Source organism: Dama dama, chromosome 5, assembly GCF_033118175.1.
Source record: "Dama dama isolate Ldn47 chromosome 5, ASM3311817v1, whole genome shotgun sequence".
Lineage (NCBI taxonomy): Eukaryota > Metazoa > Chordata > Mammalia > Artiodactyla > Cervidae > Dama > Dama dama.
In genome coordinates this window covers 88,343,787-88,367,905 of record NC_083685.1, presented here as the reverse complement: position 1 = coordinate 88,367,905, position 24,119 = coordinate 88,343,787, and the positions used below count along the sequence as shown (strand labels likewise).

The window sequence follows — 24,119 nt, the reverse complement described above, 5'->3', positions numbered from 1 at the left end:
ATCTGGACTGCTACCATGGCGTTCTCATCGGGCTCTTTGTAGTTCTTTAAAACCCCTAATACAGTTTCTGAACTGTAGGCAGTGTCTTTTTTTTTTTTTTTTAATGTAAACCTGACTGTGTAATTCTGTTGCCTAAAAGACTTCATTCAAGACCTCCCAGATGTGCCATTCACTTTATTCTTGGCATGACTTCTGTTTCCAGTCTTGCTGGGAACGCCTTTTCTTCCTCTGCCTGCTTGATGAATTTCTTCAAGCCTTTGTGGAAGTTCTCCTGTTGGAAGCCACCCCACCCTCTTCCAGAGCTAAGCATTTTTCTTTCTGTGCTCCCATGAGGTCTTAGATCTCTCTCACCATGTGTGCCTCTCTTGCTGGCCTGTGAACCCCAAAGGGCAGAACCAGTACCTTTTTATTTAATGTACCTGACAAAGATCTACAGGAGGGAAGGAAGGAAGGTAGACAGACACGGAGGCAGGAAGTCAGCAAGGGAAGAGCCGGGCATGCTTTAACCAAAGTAACTGACTACATTCAGGAGTAACCACTACAATCTCAGGAGTAAAGACCAATCCTACTCCTTAACCTTCTAAAAATAACAGTGGAATTAAATCCTATAAACTGTCAACACTCCGAAAAGTATGTGAACAGATTCAAAATGATCGCAAAATCGCTGTGTTAACCATGAATGAGAGACTGTTGTCACAGAACCATGAGAAAGATCATTTACTCTGTACTTTGTAAATGATTATAATTAGTACATGAATTGCAACTCACCCTAGGATACCTCACTGTACCCCTGTTATCCTATTATCAAAAACTTTCCCAAGGTGCAAACAGCCTAAGCACCCAGAGACAGCAGGAAGCCTGCTGGCGCCCTAGGAAACCAGTACAACGTCGACCGGAATGGGCCGCATTAGCAGGCTCCCTGGACTCCCACCTTCTTGGACTAAGTCCTCTGCGGTGTTAACTCCATGTTCTATCAGCTTCTGGCAGTCATCTAGTGGTTTGATGGTCTCCTGCTCAATGGTGTCCACCTCTTGCAAGAGGGTCACCAACCGCTCATCCAGGAGCTTTGCAAGAGTTCCCTTTAAATCATTAAAATGCTGTTTGAGGACATCTCTTGTCTGGGATGCACTCTCCTTGATCTGAAACAAAATAACATAAAAACTCAGAATCTCTAGGAAAGGCTGATCCACAGGCATCACTCATAATAATCTCAAGGCACTACCCCAACATCACCTTCCAGTCACTGGTAAACCAAATGCGATTCATCTGCGCAGACTTGCATAGCGTTTGCTTCAGGTGAGACAGAACAGCCTCAAACCCTGGTCCCATCACTCACAGACTATGTCAATTGGATTAAGTTATTAATAATTAAACACACCATGGCTCAATTCCCTTATTCATCAAATGAGTATAATTATGCTCACCTGATGGAGCTGCTTGTGGATTAAACAGTCTATGTCCTGCACTTGGTAAAATAAATGGCACATTGTTGTTTTCAATAAATAAACATTAGCAGTAAGTATTATCTGCACAAAGCAGTTTTTGGAAATAATAATGTTTCAGTGCCAAATAAAAAAGATTAGGAAGAGATTAAAATTCATTATACTGGAACTTCCCAGGCAGTCCAGTGGTTAAGTCTCCATGTTTCCACTGCAGGGGGCATGGGTTTGATCCCTGGTCAGGGAACTAAGATCCCACATGCCACGAGCCCGCACCCACCCCCTGCCAAAAAAAATCCATTTCACTGAAAAGTAGAAAAGAAATGATAGCTTAAAAAAGCACGATACAAAAAAAAAAAAAAAAAAAAATCACTTTGTGGACAAAATGCCCTCATTATAGTAAAAAAAAAAAAAAAACAACTAAGAATTTATTTACACTCCAAAAGGTTCACAGGAAGCAGAAGATGTTCAAAGCACACCTCTGGGACAATGACAGTCATCCTCTTTGAGTCATGGTCCTCTGTGAATTTCAATAAGAGGTTTACAGACCTTCCCAGAAAAAATGAATAATCCCTACCAAAAAGAAACTGATTCAATTTCAGAGATTCCAAAGTCCCTCAGATCCCAGCCACTGCTTGCCCAGAGCAGTAATTCTGAAACTTGGTTTGTAGAAGAATCACGTATCAGACAACCTGTTACAGTTTAGATGGCAAGGCTCCACCTCACAACAATCTTCAAGAAGGGGTTGGGGGAATGTACGGGCAGAGTCCTCCTTTTTCACAAGCACACCTGTGACTCTGCAGCCCACACTTTGAGACACACTACCCTTGGTCCACAGAGCCCAGATTAAGAATGGCTGTTCTAGGAGATACGACAGGAAAATCCTTATATCTCACAGATATTCTGAAAACAAGTCAGCTGTCTGTAGAGACACCAGCTTTTCTTTTTAAGTACACAGATAACACACAATTCACCTTTTCTCACTTAACAGGAAAATTCTAACTATAAGCAAGTCAGCTGAATTAAAGCAAACTCACATTTGTTGTTCAGTCACTAAGTCATGTCCAACTCTGCAAACCCATGATTGGCAGCACACTGGCTTTCCTGTCCTCACTATCTCCTAGAGTTTGCTCAAATTCCTGTCCTTTGAGTTGGTGATGCTATCTAACCAACTTCATAACGAAGTTCATACTGTACTTTGCAAATATGATCATATTAATTTCCTAAGACATGTTATGTTTATTACCCTAACCCTCTGCTAACTTGATCTTAGAAAGAGCATTTGGAGGCTAAGAAAAACCCACCAAGAAAAGAATGTATCAAAATATGGATAAAGCCCAATATTTCAACAGATAGCAGAGAAATTTTGAAAACTTTCTATTTATTCTCTAACACTAAAACTGAAAACCAGAATACAAAATTGTTGCCCAGGGGTTTCCCTGGTGGCTCAGGGGTAAAGAATCCGCCTACCAATGAAGGAGACACAGGTTCAATCCCTGATTAGGGGAGATCCCACATGCCGCAGAGCAACTAAGCCTGTTCGCCACAACTACTGAGGCTGTGCTCCAGAGCCTGGAGCCACGACCACTGAAGCCCGTGGGCCCTAGAACTGTGCTCAACAAAAAGAGAAGCGACTGCACTGAGATGCCCACCCACCACAGCTACAGCGTAGACCCTACTCCCCAAAACTAGAGAAAAGCCCCTGTAGCAATGAAGATCCAGCACAGTCAAAAAAATAAATAAAACCATTAAGAACAAAAAAAGTTACCCAGAAATGCTCATGAGCATGTGAAAACAAAAAAATGCCCACATCTAAGGGCTACAAAGAAATACGGGAAAAAAAAAAAAAATGGTTTTGATTGGCTGGGGAGATCACAGAAACAATGTCTTCTCCTTTCAACATTAATGTAAGTTACAACAGTATTTGTGCAGTAAGTGAAAGACTTTCTTAAATCATAAAGAACAAAGAAATTCTAACTTAAGTTTAATTGCTATTAATCTCTGTAAAGTTACTAGAGAACTTCTAAATCCAAGTCGAAGTTTAAAAAAATGAGAGGGTTATATTAAAAATGTCCTTGCTTTAGCACATCACCCAACCGTGGGATCAGGTGCCTGAGAATCAGGCCCTAACATACATAAAAACTAGCAATTAAGTGTTGTTCAATGCAATTAAGTCAATCGTGTATGTGTTTGTGTGTGTGTGTTAGTCACTTAGTCGTGTCTGACTCTTTGTGACCCCCATGGACTGTATGTAGCCTGCCAGGCTCCTCTGCCCACGGGATTTCCCAGGCAAGAATACTAGAGTGGGGAGTCATTACCTTCTCCAGGGGATCTTCCTGACCCCAGGGACCGAACCCAGGTCTCCTGCATTGCAGGCAGATTTTTTTACCGTCTGAGTAACCAGAGAAGCCCCATGTATGTGTTTAGGACCTTTCAAAAAGAACCAGGGAAAGAACGCCTTAGGATTTTGATACATCTCACCTGGAATATGGTTAGAAATGGAAAATCTCAGGTCCTACCCAGAATTATTGGATCAGAACCTGCAGTGGTAACAAGGTGATTCACGCAGACCTCACAGATACCAGGATAAATGAAGACGACAAACTGGAGCTCTGAAATACAGTTCGAACCCCCCCCCCCCCCCCCGCCCCGCCCCAACCACCAGCAAGAGGAAATTCTGCAGCCGAGCGCTGTACCAACGAGGTCCCATATCTGTCCCCAACGGATACCACACACACAGGAAGTGCACTGGTTAGGTAAAGTCAGTTTCCTCTTTAGAAAGAATTCAAAAGCTCCTGCTGCTGCTGCCGAGCCCCACTACGTTTTGTTTTGTTTCAGAACCTCAGAAAAAAAGGAAGTGTTTGAACACAAAGCAGTCAGAAGGCAGTGAAGGGAGAATCCATTTCCAAATTCACCTCCTGTCATTTCATTGCAAATGTGACTCCTTTTGGCTCACAGACTCCAGACCACCCCTGTTTCAAACGTGACACTTCCTCTGGCACCAGTTTCTTTTCCCAGAAATAGCTCTTAATTCAAAGCTACAGTCACCTTTAATCAAATCATGTAATTAATCAAGGTCATTCCTTGGGCTTTTATACAACTAATTTTAAAATGTGGACTTCACTGCTGAGTGAATTTCTTGGTCTTTGATGTGGCACCAGGGTCCAATGTGCTCACTGATGGCTCCTTCACTCGTCCCAAGAGGTGGGTCTGTATTGTCTACATTGAAGAAAGAGCTCAAAGAAGCCAAAAAACTTCCCCACAGCCTCCCGGTGCCAGAAACAGCACGACTCAAAGGTTCAAGGTCTGTCCACTGCCCCAAGCTGCTTAGTGCATACAGACCCCATTTTGTTTAAGTTATTTTTTCATTTTTGGCCATGCAGCATGTGGGATCTTGCTTCCCCAACCAGGGATCAAACCCACACCCCATGCATTTGAAGTGCACAGTCTTAACCACTGGACTGCCAGGGAAGTTCCCCAGAACCCATTTTAAAGCATTCTGGTAAACCTGTAAGTTATGTGATTGGTTGAAGACATTTCCTGCTGCAATATGTATTTCTCCTCCTTGCATAAAGAAAGGTGTGGCAGACAACCATTCAGGGCAAAACAACTGTTACAGTTTGTAACAAAGTAAATTTAAGAAGCATACAAATGATATACAACTCAAGATCTCAAAAAAGAAATGTAATATACATTATTTATATTGATTAACAATATTCAGAACCAATTTTCTACTAAAACTTCTAGTATAACAGACCGTTAAAACTTAGAAAGTTTCCACTGCAGTTGATTCTAATTCCAAAGCAACTTTTAAAGTTTTAACAGAAGTTCTCAAAAAGTCAATAAACTTATAATATAACAGTACAAAGCCATATAAAAGCTAGTAAAAGATACTTCACAGCCCTCTAAGACAGCAGGGACTGTTAATGATTTTCCTCTAGACTTTAACTATTAAAATATCATAAAGCCTGTGTAGAATATGATTTAAGACATCTCTGGTCTTAAGTGGCAATATATACTAGCTCTGTCTATAACATAACACGCCTGTGTTTCAGGAAATGAAGTAACTGGAATCTCCTCTGAACCATGGATTTTCACGACTACAGAAGAAAAGAATTTTTATCCTCCAACTTTAATCTAAGAAGTTATGCTCCCAACTGTTTTGCTTATAGGAAACTAAAATTATTAGAGGCTGGCTTTAAATACTATTAGCTAACAAGAACATAGGAATCAAAAATAAAAGACAAAGATACAAAGTAGTCAGCTGAAACTGAAGAAGCTAACCAAAATGTTCCTTCTGGGTTCACAGGAAATGTACTGCATTAGCCATCTGTCTTTACACTAATACCAAGACATAAGTCATTAATAATAATAGTAATAATGATGGCAATAATAACAATAAAGCAGCCGCTCCCACTTACTGAACATCTGTGTACCAGGTACTTATACCCATGTTCTCACTTAAATTCTACCACAGCCCTAGGAAGAAATCACCTGTAGGTGAGTGACCTATAGGAGTCAGAGAGATGAATCTGCCCACATCACAAAGCCAGTCACATGGCAGAAAATCTGAACTGTCTGCTTCACGTATGGACTCATAAGCGCTCTTACATTTCCTTGTCGCTCTTACAGTTAGGCTTTCTTAAAAAATGCCTACTAAACTTTTATTTATTTTTTTTTACTAAACTTTTAAAAGGAAAACTTTACTCTATGATTTGGCAGTCTATTACATTAATGGCCCCAGGGAGCCACAAACTATGCCTTGTGGCACTCAGATCCTTGTAGAGACCTCTCCCTGAAAATACAGGCTGGGCGGTGACTAGCGACGCAGTCATCCGTGCATCGTCACAGAGTGGAGCTGAGCTGTGCTGGCTCCAGGCCGCAGACTTGAGATGATCTGGCAACTTCTGCTTCTGCACTTTGAGGGGTCTGAGCTGCCATTCATGAAGCATGGCTATTCTTCTTGAGAGACCAAGTGGAGAGGGGAGGAAAGTGGGAGGGGCGGGAGGAAGAGAGAGCCAGCCACGCCAGCATTCCAGCTGAGCCCTGCTACCATTTAAGGCTCCAAACAGGTAAGTAAATATTCCATCTTGAACATTCCAGCCTCAGCTGCCATCTGACTGCAATTACAGGAGAGCTGCCAGCAAAATCAGGAGAACTGCCCAGCTGAGCCCCAGTCAGTCCCCAGAACACTAAGCAAGTGACTGCCTTTTAAGCCATTATGCTCTGACATAGTTTATTATGTAGCAACAAATAACCAAATCATGACAAAACAAATGTTTAATTCGTGATTATCTGCATTAGCGAATAGGGTGCATATAATCAAGGCCACGAACGATCTAAAAAGAATGTCTGCAAAAGTACCCCCACAACATTCATAAAGGCACTCATTCAATATTTATTGAGCTTTAGTATGTGCCAGGAACTGGGGTTATAAAGATGAGTAAACCATGATCCTGACCTCAGAAAACTGTGTCATTCTAGTAAAGGAGATAGTTGCATGCCCACGAAACTATAGTAAAAAAGTATTAAGTTCTTATGTAAGTGGGACAGCCACAAACTGCCATCAGAGCTCAAAAAGGCCATTCTGCTGGAAAGGAGAGGAGACGTTTCAAGAATTAGTTGCCAGGGGAGAAGTAGGGGAGGTCACCCTGAATAATAATATAGTGGTATTAGTTCTACAGCTAATGTTTATTAAGCAGTTCATAAGTCCCAGGCACTGTGCTAAACATTTTAAATACATTTCTCCCTTTAATTCCCACAGTGGCCAAATAAAGTAGGTCCTATCCTTATCCTCATTGTACAGATAGGAAAGTGAGGAGTTGGGAAAGTTAAATGTCTCAAGGTCTTATGATTAACAGGGGCAAATGCAAATAAAATAACTGCAAATATAAATGCCTCATGGATATCCCTCAATAAGAAAAGCATGGGACTTCGCAGGTAGTCCAGTGGCTAAGACTGTGTGCTCTCAATGCAGGGGCCTGGGTTTGATCCCTGGTCAGGCAACGAGATCCCGCAGGCTGCCACGAAAAGATCAAAGATCCCACATGGCACAATTAAGACCCTGCGCAGTCAAATGAATAAATATTAATAAATATTCTTAAATAATAATAAAAGCCTGTCCTGGGAACTCCCTGGGAGTCCAGTGGTTTGGACTTGGTGCTTTCACTGCGAGGGCCCAGGTTGGATCTTTAGTCAGTGAACTAAGCTCCCAGTGGACTCCCTCCACACACACAAAAAAACCCAAAGCCTGTCCTACATTTGTTTGGCTTTGAAGATCACAAATTAGTCATATAATTTACCAGGTTTCTAGTAATAAGAACAGTTCTTCTCTATCAAAATTAAATTTACATCACACTCTATCTTGAAGAAAAGCAATCCTAGACAGGAAGAAACCGGGCCCTTCTGTGACATTCACACACTTTTTACTTAAGCTCCCTGAATTTAACATTATTAATTCCAAATGCTTTTATGAATTCTCATTTCCTACTATATTTCAAGTGAGTTTGGACTCAACAAGCAGCTTTCAGGGTGCTGTGTTTAAAGACAATTTGTGAAGACTTGTTTGAGAAAAGATGACTAAAAAGCCAATGTAAATATGTGGTCTTGTGCACACAAATATATGTGCGGCTTTTTTCCCCTTAGTGGTTGATTATTTAGTTTTGCTTCTAGAGCTTTGCTTCTGTTTTGTATTTTGACATATCTGAGTCAATACTTTTCAGCACACCAACAAATGCTCTATAAGTACCTAGGTAATTTTAATTAACCTCTAGATTAAAAATTAGACTGTACGTGGGAAATCTGTCATAATAAATGCTTATGATATAACACTAGCCAAAAGAAAAAAGCAGATATAAAGTTGCATATACAGTAGTTTTTCAATTTGACAAAATGTCTAGAAGGATACACCAAAATGTTAACAGTGGTTGTCTGTAAATAGAATTATGAGTTATCTTCAAACTATTTCATCTCTTTTTAGGTTTCTCCAGCTTGGGATTTAACCTTTTCTTAGGACACTATAATGGATTTCCCAGGTGGCTCAGTGGTAAAGAATCCGCCTGCCAAAGCAGGAGACATGGGTTCGATTCCAGGGTCAGGAAGATCCCCTGGAGAAGGAAATGGCAACCCACTCCAGTATTCTTGCCTGGAAAATTTCAAGGACAGAGGAGCCTGGCGGGCTATACAGTCTAGGGGGGTCACACAGAGTCTGACACAACTGAGCGCACACACACACAGGACACAAAAGGAATATTTTAAGTAATACTGCAGTAACAAATTATTTTCAAACAGATTTTTGGACTGTTTTGAAAATGGGTAACGGAGGGGAAGTGGGAGATAAAAGAAGCAATAGTAGCTTTCTTTTCTTTGCTGAGCTACTAAGACTTCCTGCCCTGGTTTTCTGAAATAACTTTTATTTTTCCCTGCACTGAGATCTCCACACTGAGTCTTAAGTACGCTCTGTGTTTTCAAATCCTGTGGGAATAATGATCTACGGAGAATCTGGTATGGTACATTAGGAATACCAAGGTTTCTAGTTAAGATCCTCAAAAAAGCAGCTGAAATCAACTATTTAAAAGTTTGGAAACAGCTTTCCCAGGCGGCTGCTGAAAACGATGGAGAGTCCTGGGGCTCGCTGGCCGAGGCCACCTCCTGGGCCCCTGGCAGCAGTCGTGGCCAAGCGGGTGCTTCTGGGCCGGAAGGCTGCGGCCCTGCATGTGAGGGCATCAGCGCTGCTGACAACTCCCACAGAAGGACGCGGAAGTGCCCGGCCTTTCTCTGCAAGCAGATGAACACCAAGCCCTCTGGGGGCCCCGACCACTTCCGAGCCCCCAGACATACCTTCCGGCAGACAGCGCAAGGCAGGCGGCCCACAAGACCAAGCGTGGCCCAGCCGCTCCGGGCCGCCTCAAGCTGTTTGATGGGATCCCGCCACCCCGTGAAAGGAAAACGCCGATGGTGGTTCCTGCTGCCCTCAAGCTTGTAAGTCTGAAGCCTATTCCGAAGTTCGCCTACACCTAAGGTGTCTGGCTCATGAGGCTGGCTGGAAGTCCCACCAGGTGGTAACAGCCACCCTGGAGGAGAAGAGAAAGGAGAAGGCCAAGACTCACTGTTGGAAAAAGCAGCAGCTCATGAAGCTGTGGAAGCAGGCTGAAAAGAACACAGGGAAGGAAACTGACAGATTCACAGAGGTCCTCAAGACTCATGGATTTCTAGTCTGAGCCCAATTAAATTGACTATTTATTCTTCATGCTTCGCCTGGCCTGCCCTTCCTCCATCGCCACCCTAGGATGTGGGGGACCCCTAGGGGCTGCCATCCAGGTGCCACAGGCAGCCTGGGCCTTAGAAGACTGCGTATAGCCAAGGGGCCTTAGTCACTGCTATTTAACGCATGCTCAGTCATGTCCGATTCTTTGCAACCTATGGACTGTAGCCTGCCAGGCTTCTCATGTCCATGGAATTTTCCGGGCAAGCATACTGGAGTGGGCTGCCATTTCCTACTTCAGGGAATCTTCCCGACCAGGGATCAAACCCACGTCTCTTGCGTTCCCTGCAGTGGCAGGTATATTCTTTACCACTGTGCCACCTGGGAAGCCCAGCTGTTTAAGAAAGGCCTTTTAAAAAGTGGAGGGCTGTGCAGGCATCATTTGGGACCTATTCATTCATGAGCTTTAGGACATAGTTGGAATAACCAGTGCAGTTGCAATACTGGCAAAAGTGAGCTGGAAGACTTAATTGGAAAGGATCCCACATCGCTGCAGGGTGTGTGTTTAAGGTTTCCACGTGGTCGGATACTATACTCTGCACCTGTTAGGATGTGAGAGAATGCTTGGGCAGCACAGGTCTGGGATTTGATTTTATTTTTTTCATTTATTTTAGGTCTGGGATTTTAAAAAAGAGTTTATGGAAAGGAAGTGCAGTCAAGTGGTCACAGGCATCCCCTTTGTGTCTTTCCTATATTTTGTGATCCAAAACTAATAGATTATTTTTAAAGAAAAAAATCTGAAAACAAAATACCATGAGAGACAAATGGTTGCATTAAAGATGTTTAAGACATGCTAAAACAAGTGGTGGCTTGAGATTGTCAATTAATCTCCTGTCTGTCATTGTATAACTATCTAACAAACCCACGCAATTTCAAACATCATTTTAATCTTGAGGCTAGGGCTTCCCTGGTGGCTCAGTGGTAAAGAATCAACCTGCCAATGCAGGAGACACGGGTTCCATCCCTGACCTGGGAAGATCCCACATACCAAAGCCCAGGTGCCACAACTATTGAGCCTGTGCTCTGGAGCCCAGGAGCTGCAACTACTGAGCCCGCGTGCTGGAACTACTGGAGCCCACACTCCAAGACAAGAGAAGCCACAGGTGAGAAGCCCATGCACCAGAACTAAAGAGTAGCTCCCACTCCCCAGAACTAGAGAAGGGCCCTCCCAGCAATAAAGACCCATCACAGCCAAAAATAAATAATAAAAATAAAATTACTTAAAAAAACTTGATGATAAACCACAACAATTTACAACAACATATCTAAGGGTTAAATCGGCAGAGAGCTGATGAAGTGTTAATGGTACACTCCAAGGCCCTGTGCCTCAGTGTTTAATGTGCATACGCATCACACCCAGCAATACTGTTAAAGTACAGATGACTATTCAGGAGGCCTGGGTGGGGCCTGATTCCTGCATTCTTCATCAGCTCTCAGGTCAGGATGCCCCTACTGTAGTCCTAGACCATGCTTGCAGTAGCAATAATCAAAGGGACACCCACTGGCCAGAGCTGGGAAGGGTCCTCACCAAAGAGTATCTTAATTAGACACCAGGATTGGTCCATTATTCTGAAAGAGCAGATATCTGCTCTGGTCAGCACCCTCTGAGACACTGAATCACACTAATTAGAGGCACGTGATGGCCAACACATTTATTTTATGGAGTGAAATATTAACTGTACACGGATTGGAATATCGGTATTTCTACCATCTCCAGTACTTCAAACTAACCCCCCTTTGATAATGTACAAAGATGGGAGCTTCTGGACCTGCAAGGCTTAAAGATGAGGCCCTGGACTATGCAATGTCATCACTGGTGTCACTCCGTGAGGCATCTCTGACTGGCCAGCTGACAAGTGACATCCTAATCAGCTATCTCTACTCACAATAAGCAGGAAAGTCAAACCTGTAGAAATAAACAAGGGATGAAGAACACAATGGAAGTGAAATCTGAAAACGAATACACAAGAATTTAGATTTCTCCTGTTTGTTTTGTTTTGAGGCGGAAGTCTAATGATTAGCCACAGAAGGAAAAGATTACATCTGTGAGGGCAGTGGTCTGTTTCCCTGACCACAGTATTTCTAGGACGTAGAAGTATTTCTGACCCACAGGAGGCACCCAATACATATTCATCAAATGAATGAACAGATAAGTATTCAAAGATGGTGGGAGTTGATTTCCTTGGCATTTACATCTTAATACCAAGGATTCCAGGGAGCTATATAGAACTATTCTTAATGATTTCAACATCAGTGAGGCCAAGTTGACTGTAAATATCATCTGATTTCCTGAAGACAATAAAGTTGTCTAATGTTTAACACATTCAAACAGTAAGAGTTACTGAGTATACTTCATTCCTACACAGAACTTCCTTTTCTCTGAAGACAGAGGGTAAGGCTTCAACTTAACCACAAGAGGAGAAACTGCTGCATGCTGGCAGTTGTTTTTGACTTGAAAAGATTGACAGTAAAAGACGTTACTCTTGTTCCTTCTAAACTTTCAGACATGATTTCCTAACAGGAGGCAAATTTCATGAGAGATTTTTAAAGGGTAAGAAACAAAAACAAAGATAAAGAGTATGCCAAGAGTTCTTGAGAACGTTAAACAAAGCGCTACCACATGACCCAGCAATTCCTAAGTATATTCTCAAATATACAAATATCCACACGGAAATTCATCCATGAATGTTCACAGCAACATTAGTCATAATAGCCAAAAAGTGAAATCAACCCAAATGTCTATCAGCTGATGGATGGAAACATAAAACATGCTTTATCCACAAAATATTATTCAGCCACAAAAAGAACTAAAGTATCGATACATGCTACCCCATGAATGAACTTGAAAACATTATGCCTAAGTCAAAGAAGCCAGTCGCAAGGGGTCACATTCAGTATGGTTTCATTTTTATGACATTTGCTAAATAGGCAAATCCAAATAGAGACAGAAAGCATTTCTTTTTTGGGGTGATGAAAAAGTTCTGGAAACAGACAGTGGTGATGGTTGCACAACTTTGCAAATACACTAAAAACTGCTGAATTGTACATTTTAAGGTATGGATTGTATGGTCTGTAAATTATACATCAATTTTAAAAATTCTATAAGGAAGTAAAATCAGCAAGTAAAAAATATATACGAAGGGAGCATCCTTTTTCTCTGCTCTCTCATTCATCCCCCACACAAAATCTTTGACTGAAAAGCCATATATTTTATGTAGTTATTCTGAAAATGACTGGAACCCTAAAAATATCCTAACCACTAAACAAAAGCAGCTGCTTATTTTGATAACATTTTTGTAACACAGATCCTCCTTAGATTGCAAATTGATAGAGGACTTATTCTCCAAATCCAAACGTGTACAAGCCACTAGAAAGAACTCTGAGAGAGAATTAAAGCTTTTATTGGGTTGACGAGAAAGTCTGTTCAGGTTTTTCCTTACGATCTTACAAACTTTTTGGCCAGCCCAATAGAAGCAGAAGCCACTGGAACTGGCACAAAACACATTTCAGTTCACACAAGCGAACTACCATATTACTCAGTCTACTTGGAAGGCAATGTTATTGAGAATTTAAGCATAATGGATGTTCTCTTACTGTTTTCTGCTTCAAGCCCGAGACAATGGGCCTCCAAAACAAAACGAAACCCCACACCAAACTCCACTAAATTATAGGGAAGTGTGTCCCGTATTTAAATTGCTGGACATAGAATTTTAAAGAATGTAGGTTTGGAAACTCAGAATGAGATCATACTGAATTGTTCTAATGTGTTCAATAACTCATGAGAAATTAATAAGCACTACTCCCAGGTGCTAAGCTCATTCATTCATTTAATATCAACTCTGGGTGTGCATTTAGTTGCTTAGTTGTGTCCAACTCTTTGCGACCCCATGGACTGTAGTACACCAGGCTCCTCTGTCCATGGGATTCTCCAGGCAAGAATACTGGAGTGGGTTGCCATTTCCTCCTCCAGGGGATCTTCCTGACCCAGGGATCGAACCGGTGTCTTCTGTGTCTCCTGCACTGCAGGTAAATTCTTTACCCACTGAGCCATCAAGGAAGATAATATCAACTCTACTGTTTCTTAACTGTTGATACACTTAAACAACAGTCTCATTCATATATAAGATATCTTTTTTTTTTTTCCATATATAAGATATCTTAACTGGCTGAAACATTAATCATATAATAAGAGATACTTAAATTTCTATTTAAACATACCCTAGATTTAGAACCTCTGTTTCACAATAGCAGAAGGAATAATACAGATGTTGTGAAGTGGAAATCAAGATGAATGTATTGGAAGGCCTTAAAAAGTATTCATCAAGTCAGGATCACCATACCTAGATTTCCCTCTCAGATTTGCTACTAAACTACAAATGATGCCTGGCCTTCATTTAAAAATCTACAAGAATTTTAGGACTTCCCTGACGGCACAGTGGATTAGAATCTGCCAGCCAACGCAGAGGACACTGGGTCGATTCCTGCTTCAGGAAGATCCCACATGCTGCAGAGCAACTAAGCCACAACTACTGAGTCTGCATGCTGCAACTACCGAAGCCCTCTGGCTCTAGAGGGCTATGCAACACGAGAAGCCACTGCAACTGAGAAGTCTGCGCTCCGCAACTAGAGAGTAGCCCCCACTTGCCGCAACTACAGTATGCCCAGGCAAAGGCAACGAAGACCCAGCACAAAAAGCAATGAAGACCTGGCAGAGTCAAAAGTGAAAATAAATTTTTAAAAAACCTACAAGAATTTTAAAATATATAAAACCTCAAGCATGCTGAGTAACCTTAGTGATGAGAATACCCAAAGGCACTCTCATCACAGCACTATTCAACTAGTTGTAATTTTCAGATTCTTTGCAGCATGAGCGCTACTAGGATGACCAAATAGATTAGTGACAAGCGTGATGAAGAAAAATGCCACTCACTCAAATGATTCCACTCACCTGGAATCCCACTGATTCAAAAAGCACTTATTAAACACCTGAATTAAGTTGCTCGAGGATTATCTGTCCTACTACACACTGGCCGCGGGTTATATCTTTTCCCCTATATGTTCCAGGGTGTGGAAAAACCATGTGGCTTTCCTATATCTTTGAGGACCAGGTCCCCACGGAGCAGATAACTGCTGTCACTTGAAAGTATATTTAGCTTCTCCTCTCGACTCGTCTGTCTTTAAATCTGTTTTTCCATTTCCCTACACTTTTGTATCCCATCCCTCAAGGGTTTCATTTTCCTTCCTTGCCCTTTCCACACAGTTTCACTTTAAAATCCAAACTCGCTAGAATGGGATCCCGCTAAATTTTTTTTTAATGCATTCAAGATCATAAGAGATATTAAAGACCACTTTCAGACACTAATTCCATTCATTTAGTGTTAACTCTGCTGCTTCGCCTCCCGTCTCTGTCCCTCTCTTTAGTCCTTCCCTTCCACGGCCCATTTTGCCTCCAGTCTGCGCTCTCCCAACTCACTGCCCTACATTTTCCTCGAGCTCTCTAAACTCAATCTCCATCCGCAAGGCAGGTTTTCCAAAGAACCTCCACCGCCCCCAACTCTCGCAATCTTGACCACGCTCTGCAACGCCCTGGGTTTCTGCTGCGATCCCTGACTCCCCCCAACCTCGCAGTCCTTCGCAGCCCCAGCATCGCCCCACACAGTTTAGGAAACACCTCTCACACCCTCCCACCATTCCCCAAACGCGTCTCTTCCTCTCAAGACCCCCTCCCCCCACGCCCCTCAGAGCCCACCTCCCCCTTCCTCACACCCAGCCAGGTCTCCAGCGCCTTCAGAGCCGCTTCCCTCCTCCCTTCAGAGTGTCCGGACACTCCCGCCCCCCGCAGCCTTCCCTGCGCTCGCCCACCGCCGGGCACCCCGCGCCCTCCCTGGGGCCCACAGCGCCCCGGCGGGCGCGGCCCTCCGACCTGCCTCCGCGCCTCCCGCAGCCCCTGCAGCCTCTGGCTCAGCTCCCGGCGGTAGCTCTGCGCCGCCTCCACGCTCTCGCGGGCCTCCTGCAGCAGCAGCTCGGGCTCCAGCTCCATCGTCCCCTCGTCCGGCCGCGCGGCCGGCGGCGGCGGGCGCGGTTCCCGACTGTCCCAGGCGCCGCCGAGCGGCCGGGTACCGCCGAGGGCAGGCGGAAGCCCCGCCCCACCCCGCCCCGCGGAGGCCTTGATTGACAGCGGCGCGAAACCGGCGTCAGGGTCCCAGCGCCGCCTGCGTCTCCCGCCCGGCGGCGCTCCTGCGCCGCGCCTGGCCCGCAGGCGTTCCTCCCAGTCCGCGTGGAGCCAACGAAGGATTAATGACTCCACCTCCGCGAAGTGCTTCGCACAACTTATCTCCTTCTGGCGTTTCACTGCCAGGCCTTCTTACACCTCTGTTCCACAGAGGAGGAAAGACAAGGACAGAGGGAGGAATCAATTTTCTCAAGCCGTCGGGATTTCAACCCCAATGGCTCTTAAATTATTGTTTTCAGTTCAGTTCAGTTCAGTCGCTCAGTCGTGCCCGACTCCTTGCGACCCCAGGGACTGCAGCATGCCAGGCCTCCCTGTCCATCACCAATTCTCGGAGTTTACTCAAACTCATGTCCATTGACTCAGTGAACGAGCATTCCTGCAGCGGCCAGTGGTTTAGGAGGTTACCGTGAGCCAGTCACCAGGCTCAGAGGGATCACCCGCCACCCAGAAGCTCGTAGTCTTATAAAGGAGTCAAGACAGAGGCCTAAGCGTGGGCCCCCCCGGTAGGTACCTCAATCCTGCCAGAATTCCAAGACAAGCTTTTTCTGTACCGGCCAGGTAGTGAAAATGTGGAGCTTGGCTGGCCATAAGGCCTCCGTTGCAATATAGTAAGTAAGTGGGCGTGACTATGTGCAAATAATACTTATGGACACAAATTTGAATTTCACCTAATTGTCATGTGTCACAAAATATACTTTGCATCTTTTTTTCAACTACTTTGAAAGGTAAGAAACATTCTTCATTCAGGAGGCCAATAAAAACAGGTGGTAGGTCAGATTTACACCATGGACAGAGGAAACTGGAGGGCTACAGGCCATAGGGTTGCAGAATCAGACACTACTGAAGTGACTTAGCACACACCACACATAGTTTCCTGACCCCTGGCCAAGTGTGGTAGACTTGCTTTCCCTCAGAAATAGACTGCCTCAAGGTTACACAATGAATCTGTACTAGCGGCTAGATTTCAGTTTTCCTGGGCCAGACTCTCATGTTCTTTCTACCATACTGTTTTGTGCTAAGTAAATGACACTTGAGATTAGAGAAGTTTAGAAAAGGAAAGCACTTCTGGAGAAAGTGGGAAATTATCCTAAACTAGCCAGGCACTCCACAGATGCTCAACAAGTATCTGTGGAATGAATCAAGGCATTAACTAAACAAAAAGGAGTCAGGAAAGGCACCCCAGGTAGGACAAAACCAAGTGGGGAAGGATATAAGGCAGGCAGGAATCTAAGTGGATTCTGTAAGGAAGGAGGAACAGACCACTTTGACTGGAGAGGAAGGACTGAAATACATCTAGAGATGAAGTTGAGCAAAGTAAGGGCCATGGAGTTCAGGTTAAGAAGGTTAACAGGTACTCAGAAAATCTCCAGAAGATCTCAACTGGGTTCGATCCCTGGATCAGGAAGATCCAGTATTCTTGCCTGGGAAATCCCATGGATGGAGGAGCCCGGCGGGCTACAGTCCATGGGGTCCTAAGAGTCACACATGACCTAGCGACTAAACCACCACTGCCAAGTACATCAGTCAAGTGGGAGAAGTGTGTATTCCAGAATAACAACAGTGATGGTTATCAAGAGAAAATGGTATAATATTGGGGAGAAAATGACATCTTCCATTTTTCTCCGTGTACTGAGTACATGTCATTTGCCAAAAAGCACGAAAATTTTATTTAGGAGACTAGCAATTTTGGAAACATGTGTGAGCTACATTTGTAAAAATTGACAATAATGGAAATGTCTTCCTTACAGGGAGTGTGCAAAGTCTGGTTAATATGGCCAGGTAAAAGCACATACTTATGTACAAAATATTTATAGAGTGTAAGGTATGTGTCTGACTCTGTGCCAAGTATTGGGAATCAAAACAGGAATGAGACCTAGGACTTGCCTTCATAGTCGACTAGGGGGAATCATACAAAGATAAATACAGAAATTTGTATTCTAATACATTGAATGCAATGAGAAGAAGCACAGAAACCTGCTGCCTAATCCAGCCAAAGGTAAAGTGGAAGGAAGAAGGTACCAGGGAAAGTTTCTTGGAAAAAATAGCTTCTGAGGTGAGTCTTAAGGTTTTTCTTGGCATGTCCCCACGTGGGTCTCTCTTTTCCCTCCTGAAAACCTATTAAAATAACAACTTAAGGAGTTTAAAACTGGATTAGGGGACTTCCTTGGTGGTCCAGTGGTTAAGAATCCACCTGCCAATGCAGGGGACACCAGTTCAACCCCTGGTCTGAGAAGATTTCACATGTTTTTGTTGTTGTTCAGTCACTAAGTTGTGACCAACTTTTTGCAACCCCATAGATTGTCCTTCCCCTGTCCTTCACCATCTCCCAGAGTTTGTTCAAATTTTTGTCCATTGAGTCAGTGATGCTATGTAACCATCTCATCCTCTGTCACCCTGCTCTCCTTTTTTCCTTCAATCTTCCCCAACATTAGAGAATTTTCCAATGAGTCAGCTCTTCACACCAGGTGGCCAAAGTATTGGAGCTTCAGCTTCAGCATAAGTCCTTCCAATGAATGTTCAAGGTTGATTTCTTTAAGGATTGACTGGTTTGATCTCCTTGCAGTCCAAGGAACGCTCAAGAGTCTTCTCCAGCACCACAATTAGAAAGCATCAGTTCTACAGCACTCAGGCTACATCATGGTTCAACTCTCACATCCATACATGACTACTGAAAAAAACTATACCTTTGACTATATGGACCTTTGTTGGCAAAGTGGTGTCTCTGCTTTTTGTGTGTGTGTGTGTGTGTGTGTGTGTGTGTGTGTGTGTGTGTCTGCTTTTTAATATGCTGTCTAGGTTTGTCATAGATTTTCTTCCAAGGAGCAAGCGTCTTTTAATTTCGTGGTGGCAGTCACTGTCCGCAGTGATTTTGGAGCCCAAGAAAATAAAACCTGTCACTGCTTCCACTGTTCCCCCTTCAATTTGCCATGAAGTGAAGGGACTGGTTGCCATGATCAAGCCAGTTTTTTCACTCTCCTCTTTCACCCTCATCAAGAGGCTCTTTAGTTCCTCTTTACTTTCTGCTATTAGAGTGGTATCATCTGCATATCTGAGGTTGTTGTTATTTCTCCCATCAATCTTGGTTCCAGCTTGTGAGTCATCCAGTCTCGCATTTCACATGATGTACTCTGCATAGAAGTTAAATAAACAGAGTGATGATATACAGACTTGTTGTACTCCTTTCCCAATTTTGAACCAGTCAGTTGTTCCATGTTTGATTCTAACTATTACTTCCTGACCTGCATACAGGTTTCTCAGGAGACAGATAAGGTGGTCTGGTATTCCTGTCTCTGTAAGACTTTTCCACAGTTTGTTGTGAGCCACATAGTCAAAGGTTTACCATAGTCAATGAAACAGAAGTAGATGTTTTTCTGGAATTCCCTTGTTTTCTTTATGATCCAATGAATGTTGGCAATTTGATCTATGGTTCCTCTGCCTTTTCTAAGCCCAGCTTGTACATCTCAAAGTTCTCAGTTCATGTATTACTGAAGCCTATCTTGAAAGATTTTGAGTATAACCTTGCTAGCATGTGAAATGAGTGCAACTGTATGGTAGTTTAAACATTCTTTGGCATTGCCTTTCTTTGGGATTGGAATGAAAAGTGACCTTTTCCAGTCCTGTGGCCACTGCTGTTTTCCAAATTTGCTCACATATTGAATGCAGTCCTTTAACAGCATCATCTTTTAGGATTTTAAATAGCCCAGCTGGAATTCTATTACCTCCACTAGCTTTGTTCTTAGAAATTCTTCCTAAGGCCCAGTTGACTTCATTCTCCAGGATGTCAAGCTTTAGGTGAATGACCATACCATCATGGTTATCTGGATTATTGCTACCTATTAGTCTCTTCTGCTTCTGTTAGGTCTTTACTGTCTCTGTCCTTTATCATGCCTATCCTTGCATGAAATATTCCCGTGATAGCTCCAATTTTCTTGAAGAGATCTCTAGTCTTTCCCATTCTATTGTTTTCCTCTATTTCTTTGCATTGTTCACTGAAGAAGGCCTTCTTATCTCTGTTATTCTCTGGAACTCAGCATTCAATTGGGTGTATCTTTCTCTTTCTCCTCTCCCTTCCATTTCTTTTCTTTCCTCAGCTATTTGTAAAACTTCCTCAGACAACTGCTTTACCTTCTTGCATTTGTTTTTCTTTGGGATGGTTTTGATCACTGTCTCCTGTACAATGTTACCAACCTCTGTCCATAATTCTTCAGGCACTCTATCAGATCTAATCCCTTGAATCTATTTGTCACCTCCATTGTATAATCATAAGGGATTTAATTCAAGTCATACCTGAATGGCCTAGTGGTTTTCCCTACTTTCTTCAGTTGAAGCCTGAATTTGGCAATAAGGAGTTCATGATCTGAGCCACAGTCAGCTCCAGGTCTTGTTTTCGCTGACCTGTATAGAGCTTCTCCATCTTTGGCTGCAAAGAACATAATCAATCTGATTTTGGTATTGACTGTCTGATGATGTCCACATGTAGAGTTGTCTCTTGCATTGATGGAAGAGAGTGTTTGCTATGACTAGTGGGTTCTCTTGACAAAACTCTTGTTAGCTTTGCCTTGCTTCATTTTGTACTCCAAAGCCAAACTTGCCTGTTACTCCAGGTTATCTCTTGACTTCCTACTTTTCCATTTCAATCCCGTGAGGAAAAGGATGTCTTTCTTTGGTGTTACTTCTATAAGGTCTTATAGGTCATCATAGAACTGGTCAACTTCAGCTTCTTCAGTATCAGTGGTTGGGGCATACATAGACTTGGATTACTGTGATGTTGAATGGTTTGCCCTGGAAACAGAGATCACTCTGTCATTTTTGAGATTGCCCGCAGGCACTGCATTTTGGACTCTTGTTGACTATAAGGGCTACTCCATTTCTACTATGGGATTCTTGCCCACAATAGTAGATATAATGGTCATCAGTATTAAATTCTCCCATTCTTGTCCATTTTAGTTCACTGATTTTTAAGATGTAGATGTTCATTCTTGCCGTCTCCTGCTTGATCACGTCCAACTTACCTTGATTCGTGAAACTAACATTCCAGGTTCCTATGCCATATTGTTCTTTACAGCATAGGACTTTACTTTCACCACCAGACACATCCACAGCTGAGTGCCGTTTCTGCTTTGGCCCTGCTGCTCCATTCTTTCTGGAGCTATTCATAATTGCCCTCTGCTCTTCTTCAGTAGCATATTAGACACCTTCCAACCTGGGGGTCTTGCCTTCTCATGTCACATCCTTTTGACTTTTCATACTGTTCATGGGGTTCTCGAAGCAAGAACATTGGACTAGTTTGCCATTCCCTCCTTCAGTGGACCACTTTTTGTCAGAACTCTTCACTATGACCCATCCAACTAGGGTGGTCCTGCATGGCATGCCCCATAGCTTCATTGAGTCACGCAAGCCTCTTAGCCACGACAAGGCAGTGATCCATGAAGGAGAGTGGAACAGCAGAGAACACAAAAAGCACTAGCGAGTTTCACAAATTTTGGAAGATAGGAAGTGGAGGAGTAGTGATTGCCCAAGACTACTGCAAGAATTTATATCCAGAATTGCAGAAGAGGAACCATTCAGAAATGGGCTGACTCCCCCTGAAGACTCCAAGGAAATTCAGGCTATATATCCTTTAAAAATACTTAGTCACTTAAAAAACCCACAACCTATATTCTGACATTCCTCTTCTTATCCTATTTCCTGCATTATTTTCTCCTTAGCATTTAGCTCTACCTTACCTGTATAGCCCATGGGGTCCCAAAGAGTCAGACGCGACTGGATGACTTTTTTTTTTCTTTTTTTTTTTTAGTTCTACCACTTTATAGCTACCAGCCCATCTCCCTCCACCCTCGTGCACACATGCTCAGTCATGTAATCCCATGGACTGCAGCCCGCCAGGCTCCTCTGTCCATGGACCTTTCCAGGCAAGAATACTGGAGTGGGTTGCCATTTCCTTCTCCAGACTGGGTGACTTTCAGTCACTCACTGCCATGTATTTTACTTATCTGTCATTTGTGTCATATGTGTCTACCAACTAGAATATAAATCCTAAAAGGAGAGGAATTTTTGTCTGTTTTGTGTACAGCTGCTTTGTTCATAGCTGGCATGTATCAGATACTCAATATTTATAGAATGGATGGAAGGATGAATAGCACAGCACATTACAATGAGTTATGGGACTAACTTGGGGGTATCTGTTAATATTAGAGTTAGATATTTTAGGTCCATTGCCCTAGTCCATGCATTTAGGTGATTCCTCCCTACTGCTTCCATGAAACTACATGAGATATAAACACCTCTGCCCCTAAATAGGGGTTTCCCAGGTGGCACTAGTGGTAAAGAATCCACCTGCCAATGCAGGAGACATAAGATTGATCCCTGGGTTGGGAAGATCCCCTAGAGGAGGGCATGGCAACCCACTCTAGTATTCTTGCCTGGAGAATCCCATGGACAGATGAGGTTGGTGGTGGGCTACAGTTCATAGGTTTGCAAAGAGTTGGAGAAGACTGAGCGACTGAGCACCCACACATGCCCCTAAATAGATTGGAGAAACCAACTCATCCAGAGAAAAGACCTCTACCTCTTAATACTAGGAAATTCCTCAGTGAAAATGCTGGTTCATCTTCTGATCATCCTACTGTAGAACCCACTAATGAGTCCTGTCCATGCTGAAAAACTTCAATCAGCATTAACAATTTTTTAAAACAGCTTTATTGAGTATAACTGATTTGCAATAAACTGCATGTATTTAAAACATATAATGTGATTAACTTTTTCATGGGGAACCATTACCATAACCAAAACAACAAACATTTCTATCACTCCCCAAACTTTCCATGTAACGCATTCTTTTGTAATCCATGCCTTCTTCAACTCCTGAACACAGGCAATGATGCTCTGCTTCCTGTCAGTAGAAATTAATTTGCATTTTCTCAAATTTTAGAAAAATAGAATCATGCAGTATATACTCTTTTTTCATTTGGCTTCTTTTACTCACCAGAAGGATTTTGAGATTCATCCATGTTATTTCATGTATTGATAGTTCATTTTTTTTTTTTTTACTGCTGAGTAGTATTCCATGGAATGGATATTTTTATTAATTTACCTGTTTGTAGGTTGTTCCCAGATTTTTACTATTACAAATAAAGTGTCTAGGAACATTTGTGCACAAGTCTTCATAATTTAGCTATATTGAGAATGTGGGAGGAAAGGAAGAGTGGAGGGTGGTGTTACAAGAGAATAAAATCCTTAACCGCCATAACAGAACATTAGTGAATACTGTTTAAAATTGTTAGATCAAGAAATAGCTGTGTAAAGATATTGAATTATTTAAAGATAAGCAGATATTTATAGTGCTAGAAGAATTTTGAAAGTGGTTGCCTCTGGGAAATAGAACTGGGGGTTGAAATAGAAATTAGGTGTTTTTTGATTAAAAGCTTTGTGAAGCTATTTGACATTTTAAACAAAATACAGGCATTACTTGGATGAATATAGAAGCTAATAATAATTTTTAAAAGTAAGGATTAGCCAGATGAAGAAGATAATAGAAAACAACACAGGCACATTGTAAATGCTAAATTGCCATACAAATATGACAGCTCATTTAATTTAAAATTAATAAATGCCATAAGCTCCTAAATAAATTTCTGTAAAATATTAACTCGGTATCTAAAAATAAATTCTGTGCAAATGCTTAACAGCACAAGGCATTTTATTTTATTTTTTTTAGCACAAGGCATTTTAAATGTGTAGTTTTTTGGAAGACTAAAAAGCACTGCATACTCTAGAAACCAGCAATTCCACATCTAGGTGTGTATCCTGGAAAAGCACTACCTGTGTTCAAGGAGACAAGAATGTTCATCAAATCACTGTTTGTCTAACAGAAAACTGAAGACAATTTAAACGATCATCACTAAGGAAATGGATAAATGAAAGGTGCATAGTTGGGTGAAATGCTCGGGAATGAAAGAGAATGAATCAAGTGGACCTGTATCATGGCTAGCTCTTGAAGACAACGAAAAAAAAAATTGGTGAGTGATATTTAGGTTATTACCTTCCATGTAAAGAAAAACAAAGCTAAAGATTTTTCTACAGATACTTTTATATGTACTTTTACATACATTATGTATCCATATACGTGGAATTCTGGATCGAACCCAGGTGTCCAGCATTGCAGGCAGATTCTCTACCGTCTGAG

At 42.5% G+C, this 24,119-nt stretch overlaps 1 protein-coding gene and 1 pseudogene across 3 annotated transcripts in view; one reads left to right on the top strand and one right to left on the bottom strand.

Moving 5' to 3' along the window:
- CRLF3 (cytokine receptor like factor 3) overlaps positions 1-15,799 on the bottom strand; it is a 60,411-nt gene extending 44,612 nt beyond the window's left edge. For all 3 annotated transcript variants that reach the window (XR_009692936.1, XR_009692937.1, XM_061142845.1), the window contains exons 1-2: positions 15,626-15,799; positions 932-1,139 (exon numbers count right to left, since the gene is read on the bottom strand). Coding sequence is in view for 1 of the 3 variants with exons in the window: in XM_061142845.1 (XP_060998828.1) it covers positions 932-1,139; positions 15,626-15,742 (325 nt within the window). In the remaining 2 variants the exon portion in view is untranslated. The remainder of the gene's footprint in view (positions 1-931; positions 1,140-15,625) is intronic.
- On the top strand, positions 8,924-11,652 carry LOC133057949 (large ribosomal subunit protein uL13-like; annotated as a pseudogene).
- Positions 15,800-24,119: the final 8,320 nt, after the last annotated feature.